We start from the raw sequence: 25621 nt of genomic DNA, 5'->3' as shown, positions 1-25621 counted from the left end.
GATGCTTTCAAGAGAGAGTTAGATAGAGCTTTTAAAGATAGTGGAGGGGATGTGGGGAGAAGGTAGGAACGGGGTACTGATTGTGGATGATCACAGTGAATGGCGGTGCTGGCTCGATGGGCCGAATGGTCTACTCCTGCACCTATTGTCTATTGAGAGTCAGGGGAGAGGGAGAATAGAGATATGGAAGGGTAAGGTGTGGAAAGGACAGATCAAAAGCAGATGATGAACAAGGAAATGTAGAATGGTTAATTGTCGGGGGAGGTGGCAACGAGGCACACAAACAGGAAAATTAATCTGGAGGACAGTGAAACCAGTGGGGGAACTAGCGTGGTGGAAGGGCGGAAAGAGAGGGAAAGCAAGGGTTAATTGAAGTTAGAGAAATCAACACTCATCCGCTAGGTTGTAAGCTGCACAAGCGAAATGGGGTGCTGTTCCTCCAATTTGCACTGGGCCTCACTCTGACAATGGAGGAGGCCCAGGACAGAAATGTCAGTATGTGAATAAGAGGGGGAGTTAAAGTGTTTAGCAACCCAGGCGGACTAAGCAAAGGCGTTCAGCAAAACGATCGCCCAGTCTACGCTTGGTCTCGCCAATTGTTCCATTGCGGGTACATATGACGCGTGTTGAGGGGATGGGACCCAACGGGTCCCCCTTGGTCTGGTGACAATTAAACGTTCTTGACGGGTTACATGTCGCCTGGAGTTGTGGGATTTGACAGGAACTTCCACTAGGAAACAACGGAAGGTGAGCAGCACGGTGAAGGCCGGGAAAGAATGGGCCCAATGTCCCATCGATCAGCCGGCACTTGTTGGACAAACAACATGGCTTCTGCTCTGTCAAGTGCCTAACAATACACGGCACACTGAGTCACTGCACAGGGTAACACAGCAGGCTCGGCATATGGTTCTTGTAGCTACACTACTCCGCAGGTCAGTAGCAGATCAACTCTCGTGGAAAATAAAAAGCAGCAAAATAATTTCATGATTTAATCATTTAATGAGGACTTTAAAAATATCACTAACAGGGTCCCGACACTTCATCAGTCAGGAATTGAACCTATACAGCTGGCATTAGCATCGAGCTCTGTTAAAGGGCTATAATTATTGCATTGTGCGAAGACCGACTAACCAGATTCAATATTGTGCAAAATCTGTTGTGCATTTACAAGAAATCAACCTCAATCCTCCAAGGGCCGAGGTTACAAGTTTTAATTCATTACACCCTTTTTAAAAGGGAACACTGACTTGTATGCACTGAATGGTGAAATCAAACAGAACCTCTCCACAGACCGATGGGGCAGAGGAACGGCTGATCCCGGGGGTGGGGGAGATGGTATTTTTCAGTAGCCTTTTTTATCCGAGGAGTGTGGGTGTGCGTTGAGACGTCACGTGACCAGCGTGGAGCCAAAGCATATCTGGGCACTTTATGGAGCACAATGCACTATTGTGCGTGGGTGCAATCACACTGCAGGGTGCTTCAGAAGCCACCAACCAAGCAACGGCATCCCTGTTAGCATCGTCCGTTTCCTCAATGCCCCACTTTGCCCTCTTTTCTGATCTTAAAAGAAATTTGATACCGATCGAGATCAGAATTGGTGAACATTACAGGCACTTGATCCACGTTACATTTGCCAAACCCTTTCTGGAAGGACGTATGCGATACATATTCATCCAGGGGACATTTGCGGGTGGCACGGTGGCGCAGCGGTAGAGTTGCTGTCTTACAGCGCCGGAGACCCGGGTTCGATCCTGACTACGGGTGCTGCCTGTGCGGAGTTTGTACGTTCTCCCCGCGACCTGCGTGGGGTTTCTCCGGGTACTCCAGTTTCTTCCCACATTCCAAAGACGTACAGGAATTGGCTTGGAAAAATTGTAAATTGGCCCTAGTGTGTGTAGGATAGTGTTAGTGTATGCAGATCGCAGGTCGTCATGGACTCGATGGGCCGAAGGGCTTGTTTCCGCGCTGTATTTCTAAACTAAACCAAGGATGTATATGATCCATAGCAACTGATCTTCCCTTCGTCCGATGTCCCTGTTAAATCATCCATCCCTGATAAATCATCCACTAAACAATTGGTAAAACCAAGGGCAAGGTTCACACTTCATGGGTCAAAATTCCCAATTCTTGACTTCTGCCCAGTATCCCCACTACTGCCCGACACTTTGACTGTTCAGACTTATTCATGGTCTTCCACTTCCCTCAATGTCCAGCAGTGGAAAGACCCTAGACTGTGGTCCTCCCCCACAGAGCTGTGGCTGCACCGAGCTTCAGTGCATCCCTCAGCACGCACTCCTGCAGTCTGGAATAGGCCAGTTGACAAACATTCCCTGAGACATCTTGATGCAGCATAGAATCATACTTACAGTGTGGTAACAGGCCCTTCGGCCCAACTTGCCCCCTCCTGCTAACATGTCCCATCTATAGACAATAGACAATAGACAATATGTGCAGGAGTAGGCCATTTGGCCCTTCGAGCCAGCACGGCCATTCAATGTGATCATGGCTGATCATCCCCAATCAGTACCCCGTTCCCCATATCCCCTGACTCTGCTCTCTTTAAGAGCCATATCTTGCTCACTCATGAAAGTATCCAGAGAACCGGCCTCCACCGCCCTCTGAGGCAGAGAATTCCACACACTCACAACTCTCTGTGTGAAAAAGTGTTTCCTCGTCTCCGTTCTAAATGGCTTACCCCTTATTCTTAAACTGTGGCCCCTGGTTCTGGACTCCCCCAACATCGGGAACATGTTTCCTGCCTCTAGCGTGTCTAAACCCTTAATAATCTTATATGTTTCAATAAGATACCCTCTCATCCTTCTAAACTGCAGAGTATACAAGCCCAGTCGATCCATTCTCTCAGCACATGACAGTCCCGCCATCCCGAGAATTAACCTTGTGAACCTACGCTGCACTCCCTCATGAGCAAGAATGTCCTTCCTCAAATTAGGGGACCAAAACTGCACACAATACTCCAGGTGTGGTCTCACTAGGGCCCTATACAACTGCAGAAGGTCCTCTTTGCTCCTATACTCAACTCCTCTTGTTATGAAATCTACACTAGTATCACCTGCCTGCAATTGGCCCATATCCTTCTAAACCTGTCCTAACCATTATGTATTAACATATATAATGGATATATTATATAACAGTTATATGCTGTTATATATAATATATAAAAATATATTAACAAAATATAAAACTATCCATGTACCTGTGTAAATGTTTCTAAAATGTTGTGATAGTACCCACCTCAACTACCTCCTCCGGCAGCTTGTTTCATACACCCACCACCCTTTGCGTGAAAAAGTTACCCCTCAGGTCCCTATTAAATCTTTCCCCCCTCACCTTAAACTATGTCCTCTGCTCCTCGATTCCCCTACTCTGGGCAAGAGACTGTGTCTCCCTGATCTATTCCTCTCACGGTTTTGTCCACCTCTATAAGATTACCCCTCATTCTCCTGCGCTTCAAGGAACCGAGTCCTAGCCTGCTCAACCTCTCCCTGTGGCTCAGGACTTCTCGAAGGCAGCCCTTAAAAAAAAAAAGCATTGCAACAAAACAGCGCACGGCATCACTTTTGATGTACAATCACACGTAGAACTCCCTAACGACTATCAATGTCACCCAACAATCTTGAGAGAAAACTATCCCCCACATCGATAAATTCACAAAGCCGATCAGAGATAGTAAAACAAAAACAGCAGAGGCTGAAAATCAGACATAAAAACTAAATTTGCTGGAAATGCTCAGCAGATATGTGGTGAGGAAATTATCCTGATGGAAGTTTATGAATTTATGAGAGGCATAGATAGGGTAGATCGACAGAATTTATTTCCCCCATGCATTAGAGGGCACAACTTGAGGTCAGAGGGGAAACCATTTAAAGGATATGTGCGGGGCAAGTTTTTTTCTATACACAGGTGGGTGTTTGAAGGCAGATCCAATAGTGGCATTTAAGATACTGTTTTAGATGGGAATGGAGGGATATGGATCAAATGCAGGCAAAGGGGAACCTGGCATCAAATTCAGTATTAACATTGTGGGCCGAAGGGCCTGTTCCTGTGCTGTACCATGCTATGTTCTATGCCGAAGACCTTTAGGCAGAAGCACATGCCTCTGCAAATCGAGCCAAGCAACAGATTTCGGATACGACATTTGTGGGAATAACATGCTGGAAATATTTAACCCGGTTCATTTCAGACAAAGGGGCTTTGACCTGAAACATTCACTCCGTTTCGCTTCCCACTGATGCAGTGTTTGCAGCCTTTTCAGTTTGCATCTTACAAAAGACACTGCCGATTCAACGAGATGGCGGTTCGTTTACAGAAGGCAGCACGATGAGACGACTAACTTCTCGAGACTTTAGCCCCGTAATTGGAATGTTTCACGCGGTCCGTGACGACATTACATTGCCACAAAACATTGACCCTCCGCCATTTAGGATCACAGTACGATAACATAGCCACGCGATCACGTGGCAGAGAGCCACGTTCATCCTTTAACATAAACCACAATATGACCATGTTGTATGACCATGCCAGAACCTCCAACTGGCCGCCTATAAGGGCGGTCACAGTGGCGCAGCGGTAGAACTGCTGCCTTACAGCGCTTGCAGCGCCGGAGACCCGGGTTCGATCTCAACTGCGGGTGCTGTCTGTACGGAGTTTGTGCATTTCCCCCCATTACCGCGTGGGTTTTCTCCGAGATCTTTGGTTACCTCCCACAGTCCAAAGACGTACAGGTTTGTTGGTTAATTGGCTCGGTATAAGTGTAAATTGGACCTAGTGTGTGTAGGATAAGTGTTAATGTGCGGGGATTGCTGGTCAGCGCAGACTCGGTGGGCTGAAGGGCCTGTTTCCACGTTGTATCTCTCAACTAAACCAGTCCAAAACCACCCCTCACTCCTCTGAGCCCTCTTCCTCCTACCGTGGTACCACCCATGTGCCCTCCCCCCCCCTCCCCCCCTCCCCCTGCCCTCTTCGGATCCTGTCCCTACACCTCCATCCATCACCTCCATTTCAGGGACCCCACCAGCCTTTCCAGGTGATACAGTGGTTCCTCCAACCTTAACAATTCCAAACGATACTCTCAATGGTGCCTCGTCTACATCGATGAGACCAAGCGTAGACTGGGAGACCGCTTCGTCGGACACTTGCGTTCTGTCCGCCATGCCCAGCGAGAAGTCCCAGTTGCTAACACTTTCCAATTCCCATTCCCAGACCGCCCTGCCTGTTCTCAGCTTCCTCCACTGCCAGAGTGCGGCCCCATGCAAACTGGAAGAACAGCATCTCAAATTACGCTTCAGCCGGCCACAACCCAACAGTATGAACCTTGAGTGTAGGGACGGACTGCAGATGCTGGTTTACACCGAAGATAGACACAAAATGCTGGAGTCATTGATCGGGTCAAGCAGCATTTCTGGAGAAAAGGTGTAGGTGACATTTTGGGTCAAAACCCTTCAGTTTGAAGATGGGTCCCAACCGGAAACGTCACCGATTCCTTACATCCAGAGATGCTGCCTGACCCGCTGAGTTACTCTAGCATTGCGTTTATCTTCGGTATGATCATTGAATTCTCCAATTTCAGGTCACCCCCTTCTCCCTTCTCTTTCCTTCTGATCTACCCTGGGGCCCTCGTGCACTTGTCTTTCCACTCCCACTGAGCCCCATCAGTCATTTCCTTTCCTCTCCTCTGCCTCCTCCTTGTGCCAATCCTACCACCTCCGGTTCCCTTCTCTCCAACTGCGCTCAATCCCCTCTACCCACCATCCCTCCCTCTCGTTCTATATTTCACTCCCCGCCTTCCTTTCTGGGAGCTGTTGCGGATCAAGGGTTTTCACACCTTACCCTTCCTTATCTCTGTGTCACCCTCTCCCCCCCGTCTCTCCGTCTGAAGAAGGGTCTCAACCCGAAACGCCACTCATTCCTGCTCTCCAGAGATGCTGCCTGTCCTGCTGAGTTAGAAGCTAGATGCAGGAAAAATGTTCCCAATGTTGGGCGAGTCCAGAACCAGGGGCCACAGTCTTAGAATAAAGGGGAGGTCATTTAAGACTGAGGTGAGAAAAAACTTTTTCACCCAGAGAGTTGTGAATTTATGGAGGGCAGTGGAGGCCAAGTCACTGGATGGATTTAAGAGAGAGTTAGATAGAGCTCCAGGGGCTAGTGGAGTCAAGGGATATGGGGAGAAGGCAGGCACGGGTTATTGATAGGGGACGATCAGCCATGATCACAATGAATGGCGGTGCTGGCTCAAAGGGCCGAATGGCCTCCTCCTGCAACTATTTTCTATGTTTCTATGTTACTCCAACATTTTGTGTCCATCCTCCAGCACCCTGTTATTTTCCCCTCAAGATTCCAGCACTTGCAGTCTCTTGTGCCGTCAAAGACAGACCTTCAGTGACAATACAAGGCAATAAAACGTGTCACCCACAGGTATCTCAGGACTGGTTAAATGTTTATTTAAGTTGGATGAAACATGCATGTGGAGCCTTCACAATGCCCAGTCCCAGTGATCCTTTAGGATGACAAAGAATCTAATTGTTGCTAAGTCAACACAACTCTATGTCAATACAGTCGCTGGCTTATCAGGGAATTGGAATAATTAGAAAGGCTTTGCAGGGTCTGGCCAGGGGGGGTCAGGAATAAAAACCGTCTTCCTCCAGTTTCTTTGTAGAATCGTCAGCCGGGGACGGCCATTCAGCCCATCGTGATGGTTCTAGAATTAGCACACTCCTCCCCCCCACCCTCCAAGCCTCTAGCCTTTTAACAGAATTATTGGATTCCATTTTATCGATAGCAAACATATCTCCGATGAAGGGGCCTGGACTGAAACGTCACCTATCCGTGTCCTCCGGCGAGATGTCACCCGACCCTGCTGAGTTACACCAGCACTTTGTGTCGGTCTCTTTGTAAACCAGCATCTGCAATCCCTCGTGTCGTCTCTCTTTCACACAGGCTGGTTGTATAACACTGCTCGACCAGTGCAACATGTGATGCGTAACATCTGGTGCACTGCAAACATAGATCCACAAATAGAACGTAGAAAAGGAACAGGCCCTTTGGCCCACAATGACTGTGCCAAGTTTAACTTATCTCCTTTGCCTACACGTGATCCATATCCTCCATTCCCTGCATATCCACGTGCCTATCTAAAGCACTCTGAAATGCCACTATCGTATCTACCTCCAACCCCTGGCAGTGTATTCCACACACTCCCCACTCACTCCAACAATCCTGCCCTGCTCCACTTCGTTAGACTTTGGTTCTCTCATCCTCTAGGCTTTGACATTTCCACCTTGGGAAAAAGGTTCTGACTATCTACCCTATCTATGCCTCTCATTTTTTATATATGTTTCTATCAAGTCTTCCCTCAGCCTCCCGACACTCCAGCGAAAACAAGCTTGACCAACCTCTCCTTACAGAAGTCCGAAGAAGGGTTCCGACCGGTAACGTCACCCATTTGCTTTCTCCAGAGATGCTGCCTGACTCGCTGAGTTACTCCAGCACTTTGTGTCTATCTTCACCTTACAGCTAATAGACATCTAGTCCAGGCAGCGTTCCGGTAAACCTCTTCTGCATCCTATCCAAAGCCTCCGATTCCTTCCCGTAACCAGGCGGTCCAGAACATCACACTACACTCCAAATATAGAGCTGCAACATGACTTCCTGACTCATGTACTCAATACACCAACTGACGAAGGCAAGTATACACAACACCACCACTCTATCTACTTGTGTGGCCACTTTCATTCCCTGACAGACATCTCGCTGTGTCATAGTCAGAGACTTACAGAGTGGAAACAGGCCCATCGACCCAACTTGCCCACACCGACCAACATGTCCCATCTACAATTAGAGCTCACATATCACTCTAAACCTGTCCTATCCATGTACCTGTCCAAATGGTTCTTAAACATAGCGATAGTACCTGCCTCAACTACCTGCTCTGGCAGCTCGTTCCATACATGCACCACCCAGCCTTTGTGTGAAAAAGTTACCCCTCAGGTTCCTATTTAAACTTTCCCCTCCCCCCCCCCCACCTTAATCTTATGTCCTCTGGTGCTCCGGTTTCTCCCCGCACCCCAGGGACATGCAGGTTTGTAGGTTAATTGATTTCTGTTTAATTATCACTCGTGTGTAGGATAGAACTAGTGTATGGGTGATCGCTGGTTGGCGCTGACTCGATGGGCCGAAAGGCCTGCTTCCACACTCTTATCCCTGAACTAATCTACAGGAGGGATGGTGATGAAAAAAACCGCGACAGACGGGAATCCCTTCTTCTGCCAACGTGCGCAAATGATGTTAGGGGATCACTAATTCACAGAACAGTGATCTGTTACTGATTGGGACTGACCCTGAGCACAGGTGCCTGGTTAAACTAATTAAGGCCAAAAATCTGGAGCAGCCTCGACCACCGACGTCGGTCCAAGAGGAATCTCGCAAATTTATTTTTTCCAGAGGATCCATCATTGAAATAACGACTTCAGGCAGTTCGGGGGATAAAAAAAACAATGACGGCTTTTCTTACGGGGAGCTTGTAACTCGCCAGGCACCGTCCCTCTGACAGGCCTGGCTGTGTACACTGCTGCCCACAGTGAACACCACTTTGCAATAATAAAGTATTCAGACACTGAAACAAAGCACAGTGGTGATATACAGGCTTGCTGTGCTGGGCAAGGGGCCTGGCCGATATTTAAAATCAAAACTGTGACAGATGCTGAAATAACACACCAGGGCCCCAAAGGCCCGGGCTAATTACTGCGTCAACAGAACACAAACACCTGGGTACTGCCGAGAGGTAAGGAGTGAAGGAAGCCCTCTGCCGATGCACTGGGCACAAGCTCGGTGTGGGGTGGGGTCTGAGTGTGGGTGGTAAGGGCAGCACTGAATTGTCAGGAGTCCTTTAGTTTCGTTCAGAAATACATCGTGAAAACAGGCCCTTCAGCCCACCAAGTCTGTGCCGGCCAGCGATCACTAGTCCCGATTCACACTCACAATTTCCAGATTCAGGACAGTTTCTTCCCAGCTGTTATCAGGCAACTAAGCCATCCTATCACCAACTGGAGAGCGTTCCTGAGGTCCTGCCATCTACCTCACTGGAGACACTCGGTCTATCTTTAATCAGACTTTATCTTGCGCTAAACACTAATCTCTTTTTCCTGTAACTGTACACTGTGGACGGCTTGATTGTAATCATGTGTGGTCTTTTCACTGACTGGATAGCACGTAACAAAAAAGATTTTCACTGTACCTCGGTAAACGTAAGAATAACAAATTGAACTAGTGTAGTTCCATCCTGCACACTAGAGGCAACTTAGAGAAACCAATTGATCTACAAACCCGCATGTCTTAGGGATGTGGGAGGAAACCAGAGCACCCGGAGAAATCCCGCGAGGTCGCAGGGAGAACGCACAAACTCCGTACAGACAGCGGCCGATGTCAGGATCGAACCAGATTTCTGGTACCGTGAGGCAGCAGCACCAAACTTTTTTAAAAAAATGAAGAGTCTTTGAATTAAAAGTTAACTCTGTCTCTGGGTCCACCGAAGCTGCCTGACCCACTGATTCCCACAGTTTTCAGCATCCACGGGCTTTTTCATGACTTTCATATGTGTCCACAGTTCCATTTAAACTGAGGCTTTAGCTTAGTTTGATTTAAACTGAGACCTTAACTGCAGCAAAAAGAAACGATTGCCTTGTCGATATACCGGATGGAAAACTGTCTCATTAAACACTGCTTGGCCAATTTGGACCAGACTCAGTTCTTGGCCTGCGTGAACACCGCCGTGGGCAATTGATTTCCAGATGTGGGGAGATGGTTGGGATGCGGAATGTGCTGCCTGGTGCAAAGCGGAGTTTACAGATTCAATAATGGACTTCCGACAATTAAACCAATACTTGAGGGAGTGAAAACTACAAGGAGATGATGGAAGAGCAACCGTGGGACTAATTAGAATGGAATTGCGAACAAGTGGTGGTGCAGCGGTGGAGGTACTGCCTTATAGCGCCAGAGACCCGGGTTCGATCCTGACTACGTGCGCTTGTCTGGACGGAGTTTGTACGTCCTCCCCGTGACCTGTGTGGGTTTTCTTCGGGATCTCTGGTTTCCTCCCACACTCCAAAGACGTACAGGTTTGTGGGCTCATTTGGCTTAGTATCATTGTAAATTGTCTCTAGAGTGTAGGATAGCGTTAGTGTGCGGGGGGTGGGGAGGGGGGAAATCACTGGTCGACGCAGACTCGGTGTTTCCGCGCTGTATCTCTAAACTAAACTAACCTAAGCCACCCTGACAGGGAATATCTGGATTTTTAAACTCTAAGCTATTTTTTATTGTGCCGGCAGGAATAGGGCAATTAATTGTTCATGGGTTGACATCAGCACCAATAACTTGCCATGATACCGCATCTTCATGACCAAGTCAAAGACACACAGTTAGAAATCCTGGTGGGAGGTTTTAAGGAATTTGCCTAAAGTGGCAATGTGGGGCAGCTGCAGAATGTTAGGAAAGGGAATTTCAGAGTTCGCAGCCCCGTGCTGAAAGCACTGGCAAGAATAGGCAGGAAACATTCTACAGTAACAGAGAGAACAAGACTCAAAAGTGCTTTATCGTCATACTGTACGTCCCGAAGTGGAACAATGAAATCCTTACTTGCAGCAGCACAACGGATATGTAAACAAGTTCACGTTCACATGTTATAGGAGTAAAATTAGGCCATTCAGGCCATCGAGTCTACTCCGCCATTCAATCATGGCTGATCTCTGCCTCCTAATCCCATTTTCCTGCCGTCATCCCATAACCTTTGACACCCGTTCTAATCAAGAATTTATCTATCTCTGCCTTAAAGATATCCACTGACTTGGCCTCCACAGCCCTCTGTGGCAATGAGTTCCACAGATTAACTACCCTCTGACTAAAGAGGTTCCTCCTCATCTCCTTTCTAAAATAACGCCTTTTAATTCTGAGGCTAAGACATCTGGCCCTAGACTCTCCCACCAGAAAAAGGATAGGTGATGTTTCAGGTCAGGTCCCTCCTTCAGAATAAGGAAGGGTCCAGACCTGAAACGTCACCTACCCATTGTCTCCAGAGATGCTGCCTGAACCGTCGAGTTACTCCAGCAGTCTGTATCAATGGTATAAACCAGCACCAGCAGTTCCTTTTTATTACTCTCATAAACTAGGGTGCCCCAACCTACCTCATTGCAGACCCTGCACTTTTTGTTGTCTCCTGCACTTTCTCTGTAAGAGTAACACTATAACAGTGTAACACTATATTCTGTACTCTGGTAAGTTTTCTCTTTGAACCATCTGTTATACTTGTGGGTGGTTTAGTTGTACTCATGTATGGTACGATTTGACTGGATAGCACTCAATCAAAGTTTTTCTTGGTACATGTGACAATAATAAACTACCAATAAACCAATACCAAAGTCATCTGCAGGGCGTATAGGCATAAGGATTCCCAACAGCGCGCCTGATTCACCCACTGTCCTTGCACCCAGCCATAAGCAAGTGACCTAGTAGGTCATGAATGGTGTCATGCATATTTATATATACAACCTATATAAACACGAGCATATTACTTCTATGATGTCAAGGTTTAGGGCAATGAAGGCTGAACATGTTAGAAATGCTGCCGTGCATATTTATTTACACAACCTATATAAACACAAGCTTTTTCATGTATTAGCAGGGACCAAGTTGGCATATTGTGCTAGTCCCATTTGCTTACAATTAGTCCACAGTGCTCTAAACTCTTCCTAAGTTCACAAGTCACAGGAGCAGAATTAGGCCAGTCGGCCCATCAAGTCTACTCTACTCTAGTCTACTCTGCCATTCAATGGCGGATCTACAGTATCTTTCCCTCTCAACCACTTTCTCCTGCCGTTTCCCCGTAACCCTTGACACCCTTACCAATCAATCTCCGCCTTAAAAATACCCAAAGACGGCCTCCACAACCGTCTGTGGCAATGAATTCCACAGATTCACCACCCTCTGACTAAATAAATTCCTTTCATCTCCTTTCTAAAGGTACAGTGGCTTGCAAAAGTATTCATACCCCTTGAACTTTTCCACATTTTGTCACGTTACAACCACAAACGTAAATGTATTTTATTGGGATTTTATGTGATAGACCAACACAAAGTGGCGCATAATTGTGAAGTGGAAGGAAAATGATACATGGTTTTCAAATTTTTTTACAAATAAAAAACTGAAAAGTGTGGCGTGCAAAAGTATTCAGCCCCCCTGAGTCAATACTTTGTAGAACCACCTTTCGCTGCAATTACAGCTGCAAGTCTTTTGGGGTATGTCTCTACCAGCTTTGCACATCTAGAGACTGAAGTTTTTGCCCATTCTTCTTTGCAAAATAGCTCAAACTCCGTCAGATTGGATGGAGAACTTTGTGTTGGTCTATCACATAAAATCCCAATAAAATACATTTACGTTTGTGGTTGTAACATGACAAAATGTGGAAAAGTTCAAGGGGTATGAATACTTTTGCAAGCCACTGTACGTCTTTTTTTCCTGAGACTGTGCCCTCTGGTCCTAGACTTCCCCACTAGTGGCAACATCCTGTCCGCATCCACATTTTACCCCCATCATGTTGTGAAGGTTTAGTGCAGTGAAGGCTGAGCCATGAATGGGGGCAGTGGAGGTCGTCGAGAGAAAGGACCCTGTGTCTGAGGTTTGCAAACCTTTCATGTGACAGGACTGTGGGAGTCTTGTCGAAAGCAATCCTGCATTTCAGAATTCTTTCTAATCAACTACTGTTTAGTCTGCGTTACACCTGCAGCTTGTTAAGATGACATGCAGTAATTGCACTGCAGATTCGACGGCTAAACCGTGGAATGCAGTCACTGACATCTTACACGAGCAGTTGCTAATTCTCCAGATACCGGGTGAGGAATTTGCAGTATTGCAGTGCCATGCAAACTAGGATGGCAATCATTTCACTTCGGGAGTCCGAGTCCAATAATATCATTACTCAAGCAAAAATAAAATAGCAATTTCTGATTTAAAATCAACTGCTGGCAAAGCATTAACTGTTGTTTGCAAGAAAGCGTTGGAAACTTTTCCTTTACACTTTAGAAATGCAACGTGGAAAAAAGGCATTTCGGCCCACCGAGTCCCCGATCACCCCGTACACTAGCGCTATGCTACATACTAGGGACAATTTACAATTTTAACAAAGCCAATAAACCTACAAGCCTGTACATCTTTCGAGTATGGAAGGGAACCAGAGCACCCGGAGAAAACTCATGTGGTCACAGGGAGAACGTACAAACACCGTGCTAGTATGATATGTCAGGACCCGCACCACTGCAACTCTACCACTGCGCCATACCAAGCGTTTATTTCCCTCTATTGCTGCATATAAAAGCTTTCTAACCAGGTTATCCACGGAGCCATCAACACAGCCTCTTTCCACCAAAGGACCCAGGTCTACCTACCTTTCCTCGTGTTGACAAGACCCTTATTGATGTCTTATGTCAATGGTCAGTGTGCCAAAAGCCTTCTCCACCACCCGATGTACCCATTTGGTACAGGACATCGGTGAGGCCACATTTGGAGTATTGTGTTCAGTTTAGGTCCCCCAGTTATAGGAAAGATGTTGTTAAACTGGTAATGCCCCCGTCCCACTTAGGAAACCTGAACGGAAATCTCTGGAGACTTTGCGCCGCACCCAAGGTTTCCGTGCGGTTCCCGGAGGTTTTCATCAGCCTCCCTACCTGCTTCCACTACCTGCAACCTCCGGCAACCACCTGAAACCTCCGGGAACCGCACGGGAACCTTGGGTGGGGCGCAAAGTCTCCAGAGGTTTCCGTTCAGGTTTCCTAAGTGGGACAGGGGCATTAGGCTGCAGAGAAGATTTGCGAGGATGCCGCCAGAATTCGAAGGCCTGAACTATTGGGAGAGGTTGAGCAGGCTAGGACTTTATTCCTTGGACATCAGGAGGGATGAGGAGTGCTCTTATAGAGGTGTATGAGATCATGAGAGGATGGGGTAAATGTATAGTCTTTTTCCCCAGAGTAGAGGAATCGAGAACCAGAGGACATAAGTTTAAGGTAAAGGGGAAAAGATTTAATAGGACATTTTTTTTTTTTTTTTTGCGCAAAGTGTGGTAGGAATTAGCGGCAAGAGAAGGTAGTTGAGGCAGGTACCATCACAATGCTTAAGAAACATTTGTACAGGTACATATATAGGAAAGGTTTGGAGGAATATAGTCCAAATGCAGGCAAGTGGGAGTAGCGTAGATGGGGCATGTTGGGCGGCATGGGCAAGTTGGGCCGAAGGGCCTGTTTCCATGCTGCATGACTCTATCTGCGACAACTTTCAGGGAACCCTGTACTCCGAGATCCCTCTGCTCTGCAACACTCCCTCGGGCCCTGTCGTTCACAGTGAAGGTCCTGCCCCGGTTTGACTTGCATTCATTCCATCTCTACTCATTTGTCCCATCATAATCAATCATTTCACACTCCCCAGTGTTGAATCCTGTATGAGACCACACTGATCTGTCACTCTCCTTGAGAGGATAGTTCTATCCTCTTTTTAAAAAATTAATAAAATTTTCATGTCTCGTGTCATCATCAAACTTTGAAAACAATTGTTGACTGTCAAGTTCAGGTCAATCAACGCGGTCACGGGGAGAACGAACAAACTCCACACAGACAGCATCCCTGGTCAGCTCTGGCGCTGTGAAGCAGCAACTCTGCCGCTGAGCCACCGTGACGCCCTTCAGCTTTATTTCAGTATGAAATGCATTTCTTCTGCTTGTATTATCAGCGATATTTGTATTGTCCGGATGGGATGGGATGGGAAGGGAAGAGAGCCGATTTGGAAACTCCTGGTTGAATGTGAGCGGTGTTGCCAAAGTAGAGAGTTCCCTGTTGATAGATGTCACTCAGTGCGGGCCACACACACCACTCCAGGGCTGAGCTTGCCGCACATGTGCATGCCTTGTACAATCTACCTTTTACACTTGTAGTGTCAGCATGTGGCAGCTCCGTCTAGGGGCAGATTGATGACCTGCCATATGTACAGTCCGAGCACAGAGACCTTCCTCCTCTTTCTCTAAGCGGCACTTCACCCTCGCTGTTGATCAGCCCCTCTACACCTTGAGCACTCCGACCGGCTCGAAATCCAGCCCCTAAATTATCAAATATCTAACTCGTTTTTTGTTTAATTCTGGGATTACCAGGCATCTGGGAACGTTGGGGATCGGGAACATTCGCTTTCAAAGAGCCAGCACAGGCAGACTGGGCCGAATAGCCTTCTTCTGTATAACTGAGCACTAGTTTAGTGATACAGAGCGGAAACAGGCCCTTTGGCCCACCGAGTCCGCGCCGACCAGCGATCCCCGTACACTAGTTCTATCTTACGCACTGGGGAAAATGTATAGAAGCCAACTAACCTACAAACTTGGACGTCTTTGGAGGAAACCGGAGCATCCGTTCACACTAGTTCTTGTAATCCCACTTTCTCATCCACACCCTACACACTAGGGAGAATTTATAGAGGCCAATTAATCTACAAACCCACACGTGTTTTGGGAAGTGGGAGGAAATTGGAGCACCCAGAGAAAACCCACTCAGTCACAGGGAGAACGTACAAACTCTGCAATGAACGCCTGTTTTTCTTATTCACAGCATGTTAACATTGATGGCAGCATCTGTGCTTTTTTTAATCTCTGATTATTTCTGAATCAGGCGTCAGACGGCGCAGCTTGTGGAGCTGCTGTCTCATGCAGACACCTGGCTTCGATCCTGATCTCGGCTGCTGTCTATGTGGAGTTTGCAGGTTCTCCCTGTGACTGCGTGGGTTTCCTCCGGGTGCTCCAATTTCCTCCCACATCCCAAAGACGTGTGGGTTTGCTGGTCAATTGGCCTCTATAAATTCTCTGTAGTGTGTATGGAGTGGAATGAGAAAGTGGGATTACAGAGAACTAGTGAGAACGGATGTTCGATGGACAATAGGACCGATGGGCTGAAGATAAGACACAAAATGCTGAATTAACTCAGCGGGACAGGCAGCATCTCTGGTGAGAAGGAATGGGTGATGTTTCAGATCGAGACCCTTCTGCAGGACTAGATGGGCTGAAGGGCCTGTTTCCATGCTGTATCTCCAAAATTAAAATAAAATCGGTGGAGGCTATTAAGATTCGACCGTGTTCTCCTAATAGATAAATTAGACCAATTCATAACGAGTTGGTCTCTATTTGTCGTCTTTTTGGAATCATATGGTGCAACACAATTGTAAAAGCTAACTGTTTCAGGACTGGACGAGGGAAGGTCAAGACTATAAATAATGATCTCCTTACTTCTTTTTTTTATTTCTTACTCTCTTTTTCCTATTTTCTTTTCTTCAACTTTCTTCTTTCATTCTTTTTTTTTTTTTTTTCACGCACTTTTCTTTTTCTCACGTTTTTCTATCCTTTATTATCTAATTTCTTTTTCTTATTCTTCTTTATTATAATTTTTTTTAAACAAGAAGCTGTACATAAAATGTATTATGAAAATATATATTAGGCACTTTGGTGCCATACGATTGTACTTACTTCTAATAAAATTAAAATATTTAAAAAAAAATAAAAAAAGATTCGACCATGTTGATGTCGAGTCGAGTTTATTATCATACGCATAAAAATAAATGAGTTGCTGAAGATAGACACAAAATGCTGGGGTAACTCAGTGGGACAAGCAACATCTCTGGAGAGAAGGAAGAGGTGACATTTTGGGTCGAGACCCTTCTTCAGACTCAGCCTGAAGAAGGGTTTTGACTCGAAACATCGCCTATTCCTTTTCTCCAAAGATACTGCCTGACCCGTTGAGTTACTCCAGCATTTTGTGTTCATCATCATCGGTGTAAACCAGCATCTGCAGTTCCATCCGACACAATTAGTTGATGTTGTTTGTCTGGATTTTCAAAAGGCATTTTTGCTGATGGAAAAATAGACAGAGACACTTAAGTTTCAGAAGGAAGCATGTCCTCCCCCTTTATGTTCCAGCTGACCAATAATTGACGACTTCCAGTAGTTACATTGATAGAGTCGTAGATCTGTCGAGCACGGAAACAGGCTTCAGCCCACCTTGCCCATCCATCCAATATTGAGCTCATCCCATTTGATTGCAATTAGCCCACAGCACTCTAAACTCTTCCTATCCATATATCTGTCTAAATATCTTTAAGAGTTTGGTTTAGTTTACCGAGGTACAGTGGAAAGCTTTTGTTGTCTGCTAGCCAGTCAGCGGAATGACAATACGTGATTACAATCAAGCCTTCTGCAGTGTACAGACACATGATAAAGGGAACATCGTGAATAAGGTTTAGTGCAAGATAAAGTCAGTAAAGTCCGATCAGAGATAGTCCGAGGGTCTACAATGAGGTAGGTCATAGTATCTGATCCCATAGCTTCAGTTGGCAGCTGATTCCAGGTACAGACTACCATAGAAACATAGAAACATAGAAAATAGGTGCAGGAGTAGGCCATTCGGCCCTTCGAGCCTGCACCGCCATTCAATATGATCATGGCTGATCATTCAACTCAGTATCCTGTACCTGCCTTCTCTCCATACCCCCTGATCCGTTTAGCCACAAGGGCCACATCCAACTCCCTCTTAAATATAGCCAATGAACTAGCCTCAACTACCTTCTGTGGCAGAGAATTCCAGAGATTCACCACTCTCTGTGTGAAAAATGTTTTTCTCATCTCAGTCCTAAAAGATTTCCCCCTTATCCTTAAGCATGTACCATGTAACTATGCACCATGTGTGTGAACAGGTTGCTGATGAGGTCTATCTTAAATCTCACCCCTCCCATCCTAAGCCTTCAAATTTCAGAATCCTCTCTCTACCTTGGGGAAAAAGTCTGTGAACATTCACTTTATCCATAACTCTCATGACCTTGAACACTTCAATAAGGTCACCTTCAAGCCTCCTACAGTCCAAAGGAAAAAATGGTCCCAACCTATCCAACCTCCCCATGTAACTCAATCCTGCATGGCCAACATTTCCCTGCTCTGCAGCATTTGTTTTTGTAGATGTGGGGTGGGGTCTCGACATACAAGGCCCGAAAGGCGAAGAAAGACAGATGGGTTTATGTCTGTCAATCTGGAGGGTTCATGATTACCATCACTGAGACTAGTTTTACTAACTGTCGGACTAGAGCTACGGAGCCATATAACAGGGAGACTGGCCCTAATGCTCACTTTGTCCATGCTAACCACATTGGTATTCCTGGCTGGTCTTATTTGCCTGCATTTGGCCCATAGCCTTCGAAACCCTTCCTATCCATACTAAATTATCGTACTGAATTATTGTAAAAACGTATTTTATTTACTAAAGTTCTCGGAGAGAAACATTCATTCCTTAACCTGTGCTCACACAACACATGCTTGTCACTGTACCTTGGTACACATGACAATAAACTAAACTGAACTGGTTTACATGCAACTCCAGACCCCCAGCTCGTTAGTTGTTCAGCTTGGCCTGGTTTTACTGAGCTGCAGTTCTGGAATGTACCCAACCTGTGTTTCTGCAGCACTATTCGACACATCCCACTGACACACGCTGGAGTGGTGGCAAATGATCATCTTGAACTCTGACCTGAACTGGCCCTTCGACCAGTCTGAAGAAGAGCCCTGACCCGAAATGCCGCCTGACCATTTTCCTCCACAGATGCTGCCCGACCCGCTGAGTTCCTCCACCATTTTGCTGTAATTACAGTAGATACATTTGGTTACAGTTTCGGGACTCTAGCAGAGTCTTAAAGGGTTCCCTTGTTCATTTGTACGCAGCGCGGTTTTTCTCGTGTTCTTTTTTCCCCTCAGCAGTCAGTGCAGAAAGAACAGGAATCCTGAACTTCCCTTTCCCTACCCAATCTCACCGGAACCCCCTCTCTGGCAGTGTACTGGTTTGCACAGACTTTGAATGATTTCATTGCCATTGTTAGAACATTTTAGAATGGAGCACAAAAGAATTTGATGCAGCCACTGAATAGTGAGCAGCAGGAGGAAATTAAACCTCCAAGCGGAAGTCTACATGTATTGCTTGTATAGGTGGTCCAAATTTGCCATTGTCTAATTCAGAATTAACAATATGTATTTTTAACACGGCGTCACTTTAAAGAGCAAGTGGATTTTTCAAACTGCGTCTGCCAGATTTTTGCATCAGTTCCTTGCTTTAATGCATTTCCCTTTCACGCTAAATCACTGGCCGCCTTTCACAAATGATTCACTTCCAAATACTACCATCGGGCCGCACAGCTAAACCTTCAAACCAAGTCGGCGGCGAAATTATGAAGCCGTTACATTTATCATGAGGCAAGGCAGTTTGAAGCCGCTCAATTTCCCACTTCCAGAAAAAAAAATCGTCGCAGACAGGATTATTTTGTTAAGATTTAATTCATTCCTTACAAATACTATCTGTCAAAGCAGGGACTCTGAGTGGGACATGGCCAAGGGTGGCAGAAGACACCCCCAGATATCTCTTTTGTACTCATGGCTCAGACAGAGCGCTTTACAGCCGAGTCTATCCTGGCACATGTGTGTGTGTGTGTGTGTATGTGTGTGTGTGTGTGTGTGTTGGTGCGTGAGTGTGGGCGTGTGTACGTGTTCGAGTGAGTGAGTGTGCGAGTGAGTGAGTGTGCGAGTAAGTATGTGTGCGAGTGAGTGAGTGTGTGAGTATGTGTGTGTGCGAGTATGAGTGTGCGTGCGAGTGAGTACTGTGCGTACAAGTATGCGTGTATATACACACACTGATTGAACTTTTTCTTCTTGTTTATTATATTGTTTACAGTGCACTATGTTTACATATTCGGTTGTGCTGCTGCAATTAAGAATTTCATTGTTCTATCTGGGACATATGACAATAAAACACTTTCTTGACTAATATGCTCCAATGTGGGATGCCCTCGATCCACATAAACACTGGGGCACAACATCACTCTCTGCACACCAGTATACGCACAGCCAGTAAATTTGCTTTCAAACCACGCTGAAGTAGAAATGCTTAGTGTATGAACTACAACGGCAGCACTGGTCATTACAATGGATAACAAGATGCTCGGAGCGAGTTACCGGGTTGACATTTAACTGAGGTTAAGAAGCCTGCATAAACTGCGAGAGCAAAGTTCAAGCTGCTTATAACTGCGGTCTGAACTCTTAAAAGACTGCACTATGACCCCAAAATCACTCCAGATCGTGCGTATTATTGTTAAATAAATGCCCATGAAGATCAGTGGGTTTTTTTTTTAATTCAGCAGGTCAGTTTTGTAGATTACCCCTTGCAACCGGCCACTGGCTTTTATCACATCAGTGATTCAAGGGGCACACCAAAAAACAGTGTATTGCTGCCTCACGCTGCTGAGAAGAGACTGTGAATGAGTTTTGCTCCATTGGGAATTATCTGTACACAATATATGTAATACACAAGCATTCTGGTGCTGCCCATTCTGAATTCTCAAGTTTAACCCGGCTGGCAGATATAACTTGGCTGTCTGGCTTTGTAACGAGGGGCGAAATTCCTTCACACGATACAATAAAATAGCAGAATACTTCCTCTTTAGACCGCATTATCCTCGCCTCCCCGACCCCCTGGAAAAACCGCAAGAAATCACTTTTACAAATTGTCCACCTTAAACTCCCATTTGCCGAGTTTGTTAAATGATCAATTACCCCGGAAAAAAAATAATCTGTGTCTGTGAAACGATTTAATGCCGCAATAATTCTAGGACAATACTACAGTCACAATTCCTGCTTGGCACCCTGTATTTCCAAACCATGCCCACAGCGTGTATTACATTCAGGCTGCTTCCACTATATATTGTGTACTCAATGACGGTTCCCTAGTGTGTGTGACTTTCCACAAAAGAAATACTCCTATTATGCAGTCTGGATTTTAAAAAGCTATTCCCTATGTGCATCCTGTACTTAAATATTGTATTAATGGAGCACGCCGTGCATGTACACATTTTCTACCCCCATCATGGGTTTAAGAATTGATTTTCATTCTCACGTATATTATAGCTTAAGCTGCGTGCACGGTCTCTATTTAAAAGACAGCCACAAAATTATTGCTCGTAAACTGAAATGCTGTTTCATTCTTAAATACCATTTTTTCACTTCGGCAAAATCCATTGTTGACTCTGCAAATCACGCAAGAGGCACGGACGGCGTGGATAACTCTTAAAGTTATTTGACGTTATTCGAAAAAAGGCAAGTGAATTCTTGAAAGGGTTGTTTCTCATCATGTCAACTTATCAACACCAAAGTACAGGAGAAAGGCAGAGTCTTTTACTGTTTGTGGATATCAGTTAACACGAAATGGAGTTTGCTTATTCCAACCACCTTGTCTGAGACCTTACAAAGGCTTTTTTTTTTTAAATAGCAGCAGCGGCTTAATATGAATTAATCGGGTAACATCTTAGCTTGTATATCCTTGAAACTCGTCTGAACCGAACTTTAACAGGCACGGCACAGAAAGGCTAGTATGAGCGTAGAACATCCGTTGTCTGAAATTTTGAGACAATTTAAAACGATCGTTCACATATATTGGGGGCAGTCAAAAAGCAAATGGCACCTCGTTAGAAATAATAAAGTATTTACAAAATACTGTAATGGAAAATACCTTCTGTTTTATGGTTTTATTCCAGTCAGCTAAAATTAAGAGACAGCTTAAAATATGCTGAAACTCTTTGGGCTTGGAATTCCCTTATTCCCTCAGCTTTTTGACATCTAATTGACAAATAGGTTGCTAACCTGCTGTAACAATTTACTTGTTCGTTCCAAGCCAGATTTATAGATTGCTATGAATCACAAGAAATGCCTGATGCGGAGCCCTTGGCAAATGTATTCCTGTTAAATCACTTCAAGCAGAACTCGCAGCAATCCAAAGTTTGATCCAGGGTCTGTGTGTGTATTTGCCCGAGTTTGTGTGTGTCTGTGCTTCTGTCTGCGTTTGTGTGCATGTTTCTGTAGATCGGTGTATGTCTGCGTGTGTGTGTATACATGTGTGTGTGTCTGTGTGTGTGTGTGTGTGTGTGTGTATACATGTGTGTGTGTGTCTGTGTGTGTATGTCTGTCAGGTGTGAATGGGTGTGTGCGTGCATGTGTGCGTTTATGCTTGCCCCTTTATATATGTTGTGTCTGTGTCTCCGTAGTCTGAGTGCTTATATATATATATATATATAATATACAAACATATATATATATGTTTGTGCCTCTGTGGTCTGTCTGTCTTTGTGTGTTTGTGTATGCGCCTGTCTGTCATCTGTGCCTGTGCATGTGCCTAACTGTCCTCAATATGTGTGAGTGTGTGTGTGTGTGTGTGTGTGTGTGTGTGTGTGTGTGTGTGTGTGTGTGTGTGTGTGTGTGTGTGTGTGTGTGTGTGTGTGTGTGTGTAAGTGTGCCTGTCTATCGTTTGAATGTGTGCGTGTGTCTGACTTTCTCTCAATGTGTATATGCCAGTCTGTGGTCTGACTGAAAGTACGTCTACCTCTCAGAGAATCTGTCTGTCGCCTCTCCCTCCGTGTGTGTACATGCGTGCGACACTTGTTTGGTATATATATGCGTGTGTGCTTGTCGGAGTTTGAGCTCGTCTACCTGTCCGCGTGTTTTATGTTGTTGTGTGTGTGTGTCTGTCTGAGAGTGTGTGACGGGAGGGGGGCATGAGAACGGGGCGGTCTGCAATCCGCGTGTGTTTTACATTCCAATCCCGAGTTACAAGAAGCGCGGAGTTGAGGTACTCACATATGCACGTGTGGCGGCTGGAAGCGACTCTGGTTAATGTTGTAATGAGTGAAGGCTTGGGTCGGATTCGAGCTGTACTCGTCCACCGTGACGGCGATTTTCCCTTGCGAAGGAATTCCATGAGCCATCCTCCCTTGTTCGACAAAATCCATTTACACCCTTCCTTCGGTAAGCGCTAAACAGCTCATTGTGGGCAGTTTGGAGCTTGTGATATTCCAGCCTTCAAACCCGCAAACTTACTTGCCAAATTAAATCAGGAACAAGACAGTCCACGAATAACTGCGCCCTGGAAAGAGAGGGGGGGGGGGGGGTGGAGAAAAACACAATTTGAGAAAAAACATTGAAATAGAGAGCGATCAGATCAAAGCAGGTGTTTCCAAAAGTAAACTGCTCGTCTTTCTCAACAGAAAGAACAACTTTGCAACAATCCAACGTTATGTGGAACGGGTCTCTCCACCTCGAACAAAAACACTTCCCATAAATTGTGTAGCAAATGAAAACAAATTCTCACGGTGTACATATTCACCAATTGTAAAACTCTGGCCAGGATATGCGACCAGAGAGAGAGAGAGATCCCAGCGCCCAGTCCAGTCAGTTAATGTGACATTTGTTGTATCACAACCTCAAGGAACGCGCCAAAGAGCAGAATCAAGTTCACGAACTTGGGACCAAATACATCATTCTACACGGTGAAACTTGGTCACCCCCCCCCCCGGCTCAATAAATAAATCTGTCACCGCCGGTATTATTTCAGAACATCCACTCCGCCTTTGAGGGTCACACCACACTTTGCTTGTGGCAATGAACTATGGAAAGGTGATGTGCAGACAAACCTGTTCTCTCCCCCTCCCCGTCCTCAGAACCCCTGGTGTCGACCTCTGCTCCCTTACATCCACACGGCAGCAATGGGCAAGAGAGAGCCGTCTCCCTCTCCACCTCTGCTAAAATCCCTCTCCCAAGCGTCATTCATTTCTCCAACTAATCCCGCCGCCGTCACTCATTCAGGTTTTTTCCTCCACCACCACCCCCTCGATTTTTTTTTGTTTTAAATATCTAATTCAAAACCAGCCGAGACACAGTATCACCCAATGTCCCTTTAAGCACATTATTTAAATTACATCAACAGAGACTGCGTTGCTTTTCCTTTTCCTGTTTGTAGATTTTATTGATAAATTGCAAAATGCTTGAATAATGACATGCACGGCCTCTGCAATCTACCGCTTAGCTTTAAGGAAAAAAAATAAAATTATTTCCTTAAATCTTCGTCACATCTAGGCCGCGAATGTTTACAATTATCTATGCTTAGAGTGAGCATCAAAAATTGTTGCAAAAATAGTTAGATTTCCTTTACATGTAGAATGTAAATACACACTTAAAGCTCAATTAGTTGTGTTTTTTTTGCCGTAGGATTTATTAGCATTAACTCTGTTGGAATTTTACTGAATTAAATTTTAAAAGAAGGCAGCGAGGGTAGGAGGATGAGCGGGTTACCGAACAGGTCAGCACTTTGCATTAGATTCTGATCTCGCCTTTTGTGCTGCGCGTTACTGTGTGTGTGTGTGTGTCTGAGAGGGAGAGAGAGAGAGAGAAAAAAATCAAAGAGGTCGGCCTTCGTCGCAATTGCTTAAGAGATCGCGACCGTGAAGACTTTTGTGTTCTGCGTGTAAAAATAATAATATATATAAGCAGGAATTAACTCCCACCGAAATACAGTGGTTGGAATAATAGAGAATCGCTACATGGCAGTATCCGAAATGTTGCAGTTTCTCCGAAAGCGATACATTTGTGGGGCTTTTAATTTCAACACGGCGTTCGAAAATAGGTTAATTTCAAGCCATTCTGGTTGTCTCCCGCCTTGGAATGACAGGGCACCTCTAACCCCGCGGCGCCGACCCCGGCTTTTGTGGCTGCCTTTATGCCCTCTCTCTCGTTTCTCTTCGCTGCTCTCCCTCCCTCCTTTTCCCCCTCGCTTCCTCCCTCCTTTTTAATAAAATATATAAAAGGTTCCTGTGATTTCTTTTCTACAAAAAAAAGATTACCTCTGCGTGTTTTTGTTGTTGTTGTTGTAGTGTGTGTAGTTGAGTCGGGAACCCGAGGTTGTCCTTTTCGGGTAGGGAGGGGGGGTGTCTTCACCGGAGTCGATTCATCGGAGAGGGGGAAAGAATGAGGGAGGGTGAGAATGGGAAAAAAAAGAAAAAAAAGGGGGGGGGAGAGGAAGGAGGGTAGGGAGAGGGGGGGGGGGGGTGAGGAAGCTGGGAGGGAGGGTGGAGAGATTGCCTGGGAATGACTGGCGGGCAAAAGGTGGACACGGGGAGGGAGGGAGGGAGGTGGCGGGGGCCGCGGGCTGACTGGTCCTTTCTACCCTCCCCGGGGCACGAACCTCCGACCCGCCGGCACCCGGGAGCCGATCGCAGCGCAGCCTCGCTTTCGACCTTCGCTCGGGTCAGCGCTCCCGCAGGAGGAGCGAGCGAGGGAGGGAGAGAGAGAAGAGGAGAGGGGAGGGGGACGGAGCAACCCAAAAAAACACAGGAGGGGGGGCAGAACAGGAGCGAAGAAGGGGAGGTGAACGAGAAGCTGAGGTCACCCACATACATTGAGAGGGGTAGGGAGAGAGAGAGAAAAAACGAAGGAGGGGAGAGAGTGACACAATGCAGGGGCAGCCCCTGTCTGACATATAGACAGATTTTACATAAAATCACATTGCAACCAGTAACTTCCCTCTTAAGCACAACTTTATCAGTTTTTTTGTAGAATAAAATATAACGAGAGAGTGTGTGTGTGTGTGTGTGTGGGGCGGGAAAAGAGGGGGTTTGAAGTCGGTCGCTGTTATTTCATGACTGGGGGAACTCCACGCTGATCAATGCCTTTTTGTTGACTGGC

General features: G+C 46.0%; 1 protein-coding gene across 2 annotated transcripts in view; it reads right to left on the bottom strand.

The window, feature by feature from the left end:
• mpped2 (metallophosphoesterase domain containing 2) overlaps nt 1–25216 on the bottom strand; it is a 130702-nt gene extending 105486 nt beyond the window's left edge. Inside the window, exons 1-2 of one of the 2 annotated variants that reach the window (XM_033038797.1) lie at nt 24781–25216; nt 22742–23027 (exon numbers count right to left, since the gene is read on the bottom strand). In XM_033038797.1, coding sequence (XP_032894688.1) covers nt 22742–22893 — 152 coding nt within the window. In that variant the 5' untranslated portion in view covers nt 22894–23027; nt 24781–25216. Of the gene's footprint in view, nt 1–22741; nt 23028–23267; nt 23287–24780 lie in introns of those variants that run through there. The other variant, XM_033038798.1, reaches the window with a different exon arrangement.
• Between the last annotated feature and the right edge of the window lie 405 nt (nt 25217–25621).

The sequence above is a fragment of the Amblyraja radiata genome, chromosome 20 (assembly GCF_010909765.2).
Source record: "Amblyraja radiata isolate CabotCenter1 chromosome 20, sAmbRad1.1.pri, whole genome shotgun sequence".
NCBI classification, from domain to species: domain Eukaryota; kingdom Metazoa; phylum Chordata; class Chondrichthyes; order Rajiformes; family Rajidae; genus Amblyraja; species Amblyraja radiata.
Note: the sequence above shows the minus strand (reverse complement) of the source record. Positions and strands in the feature narration are given on the sequence as shown.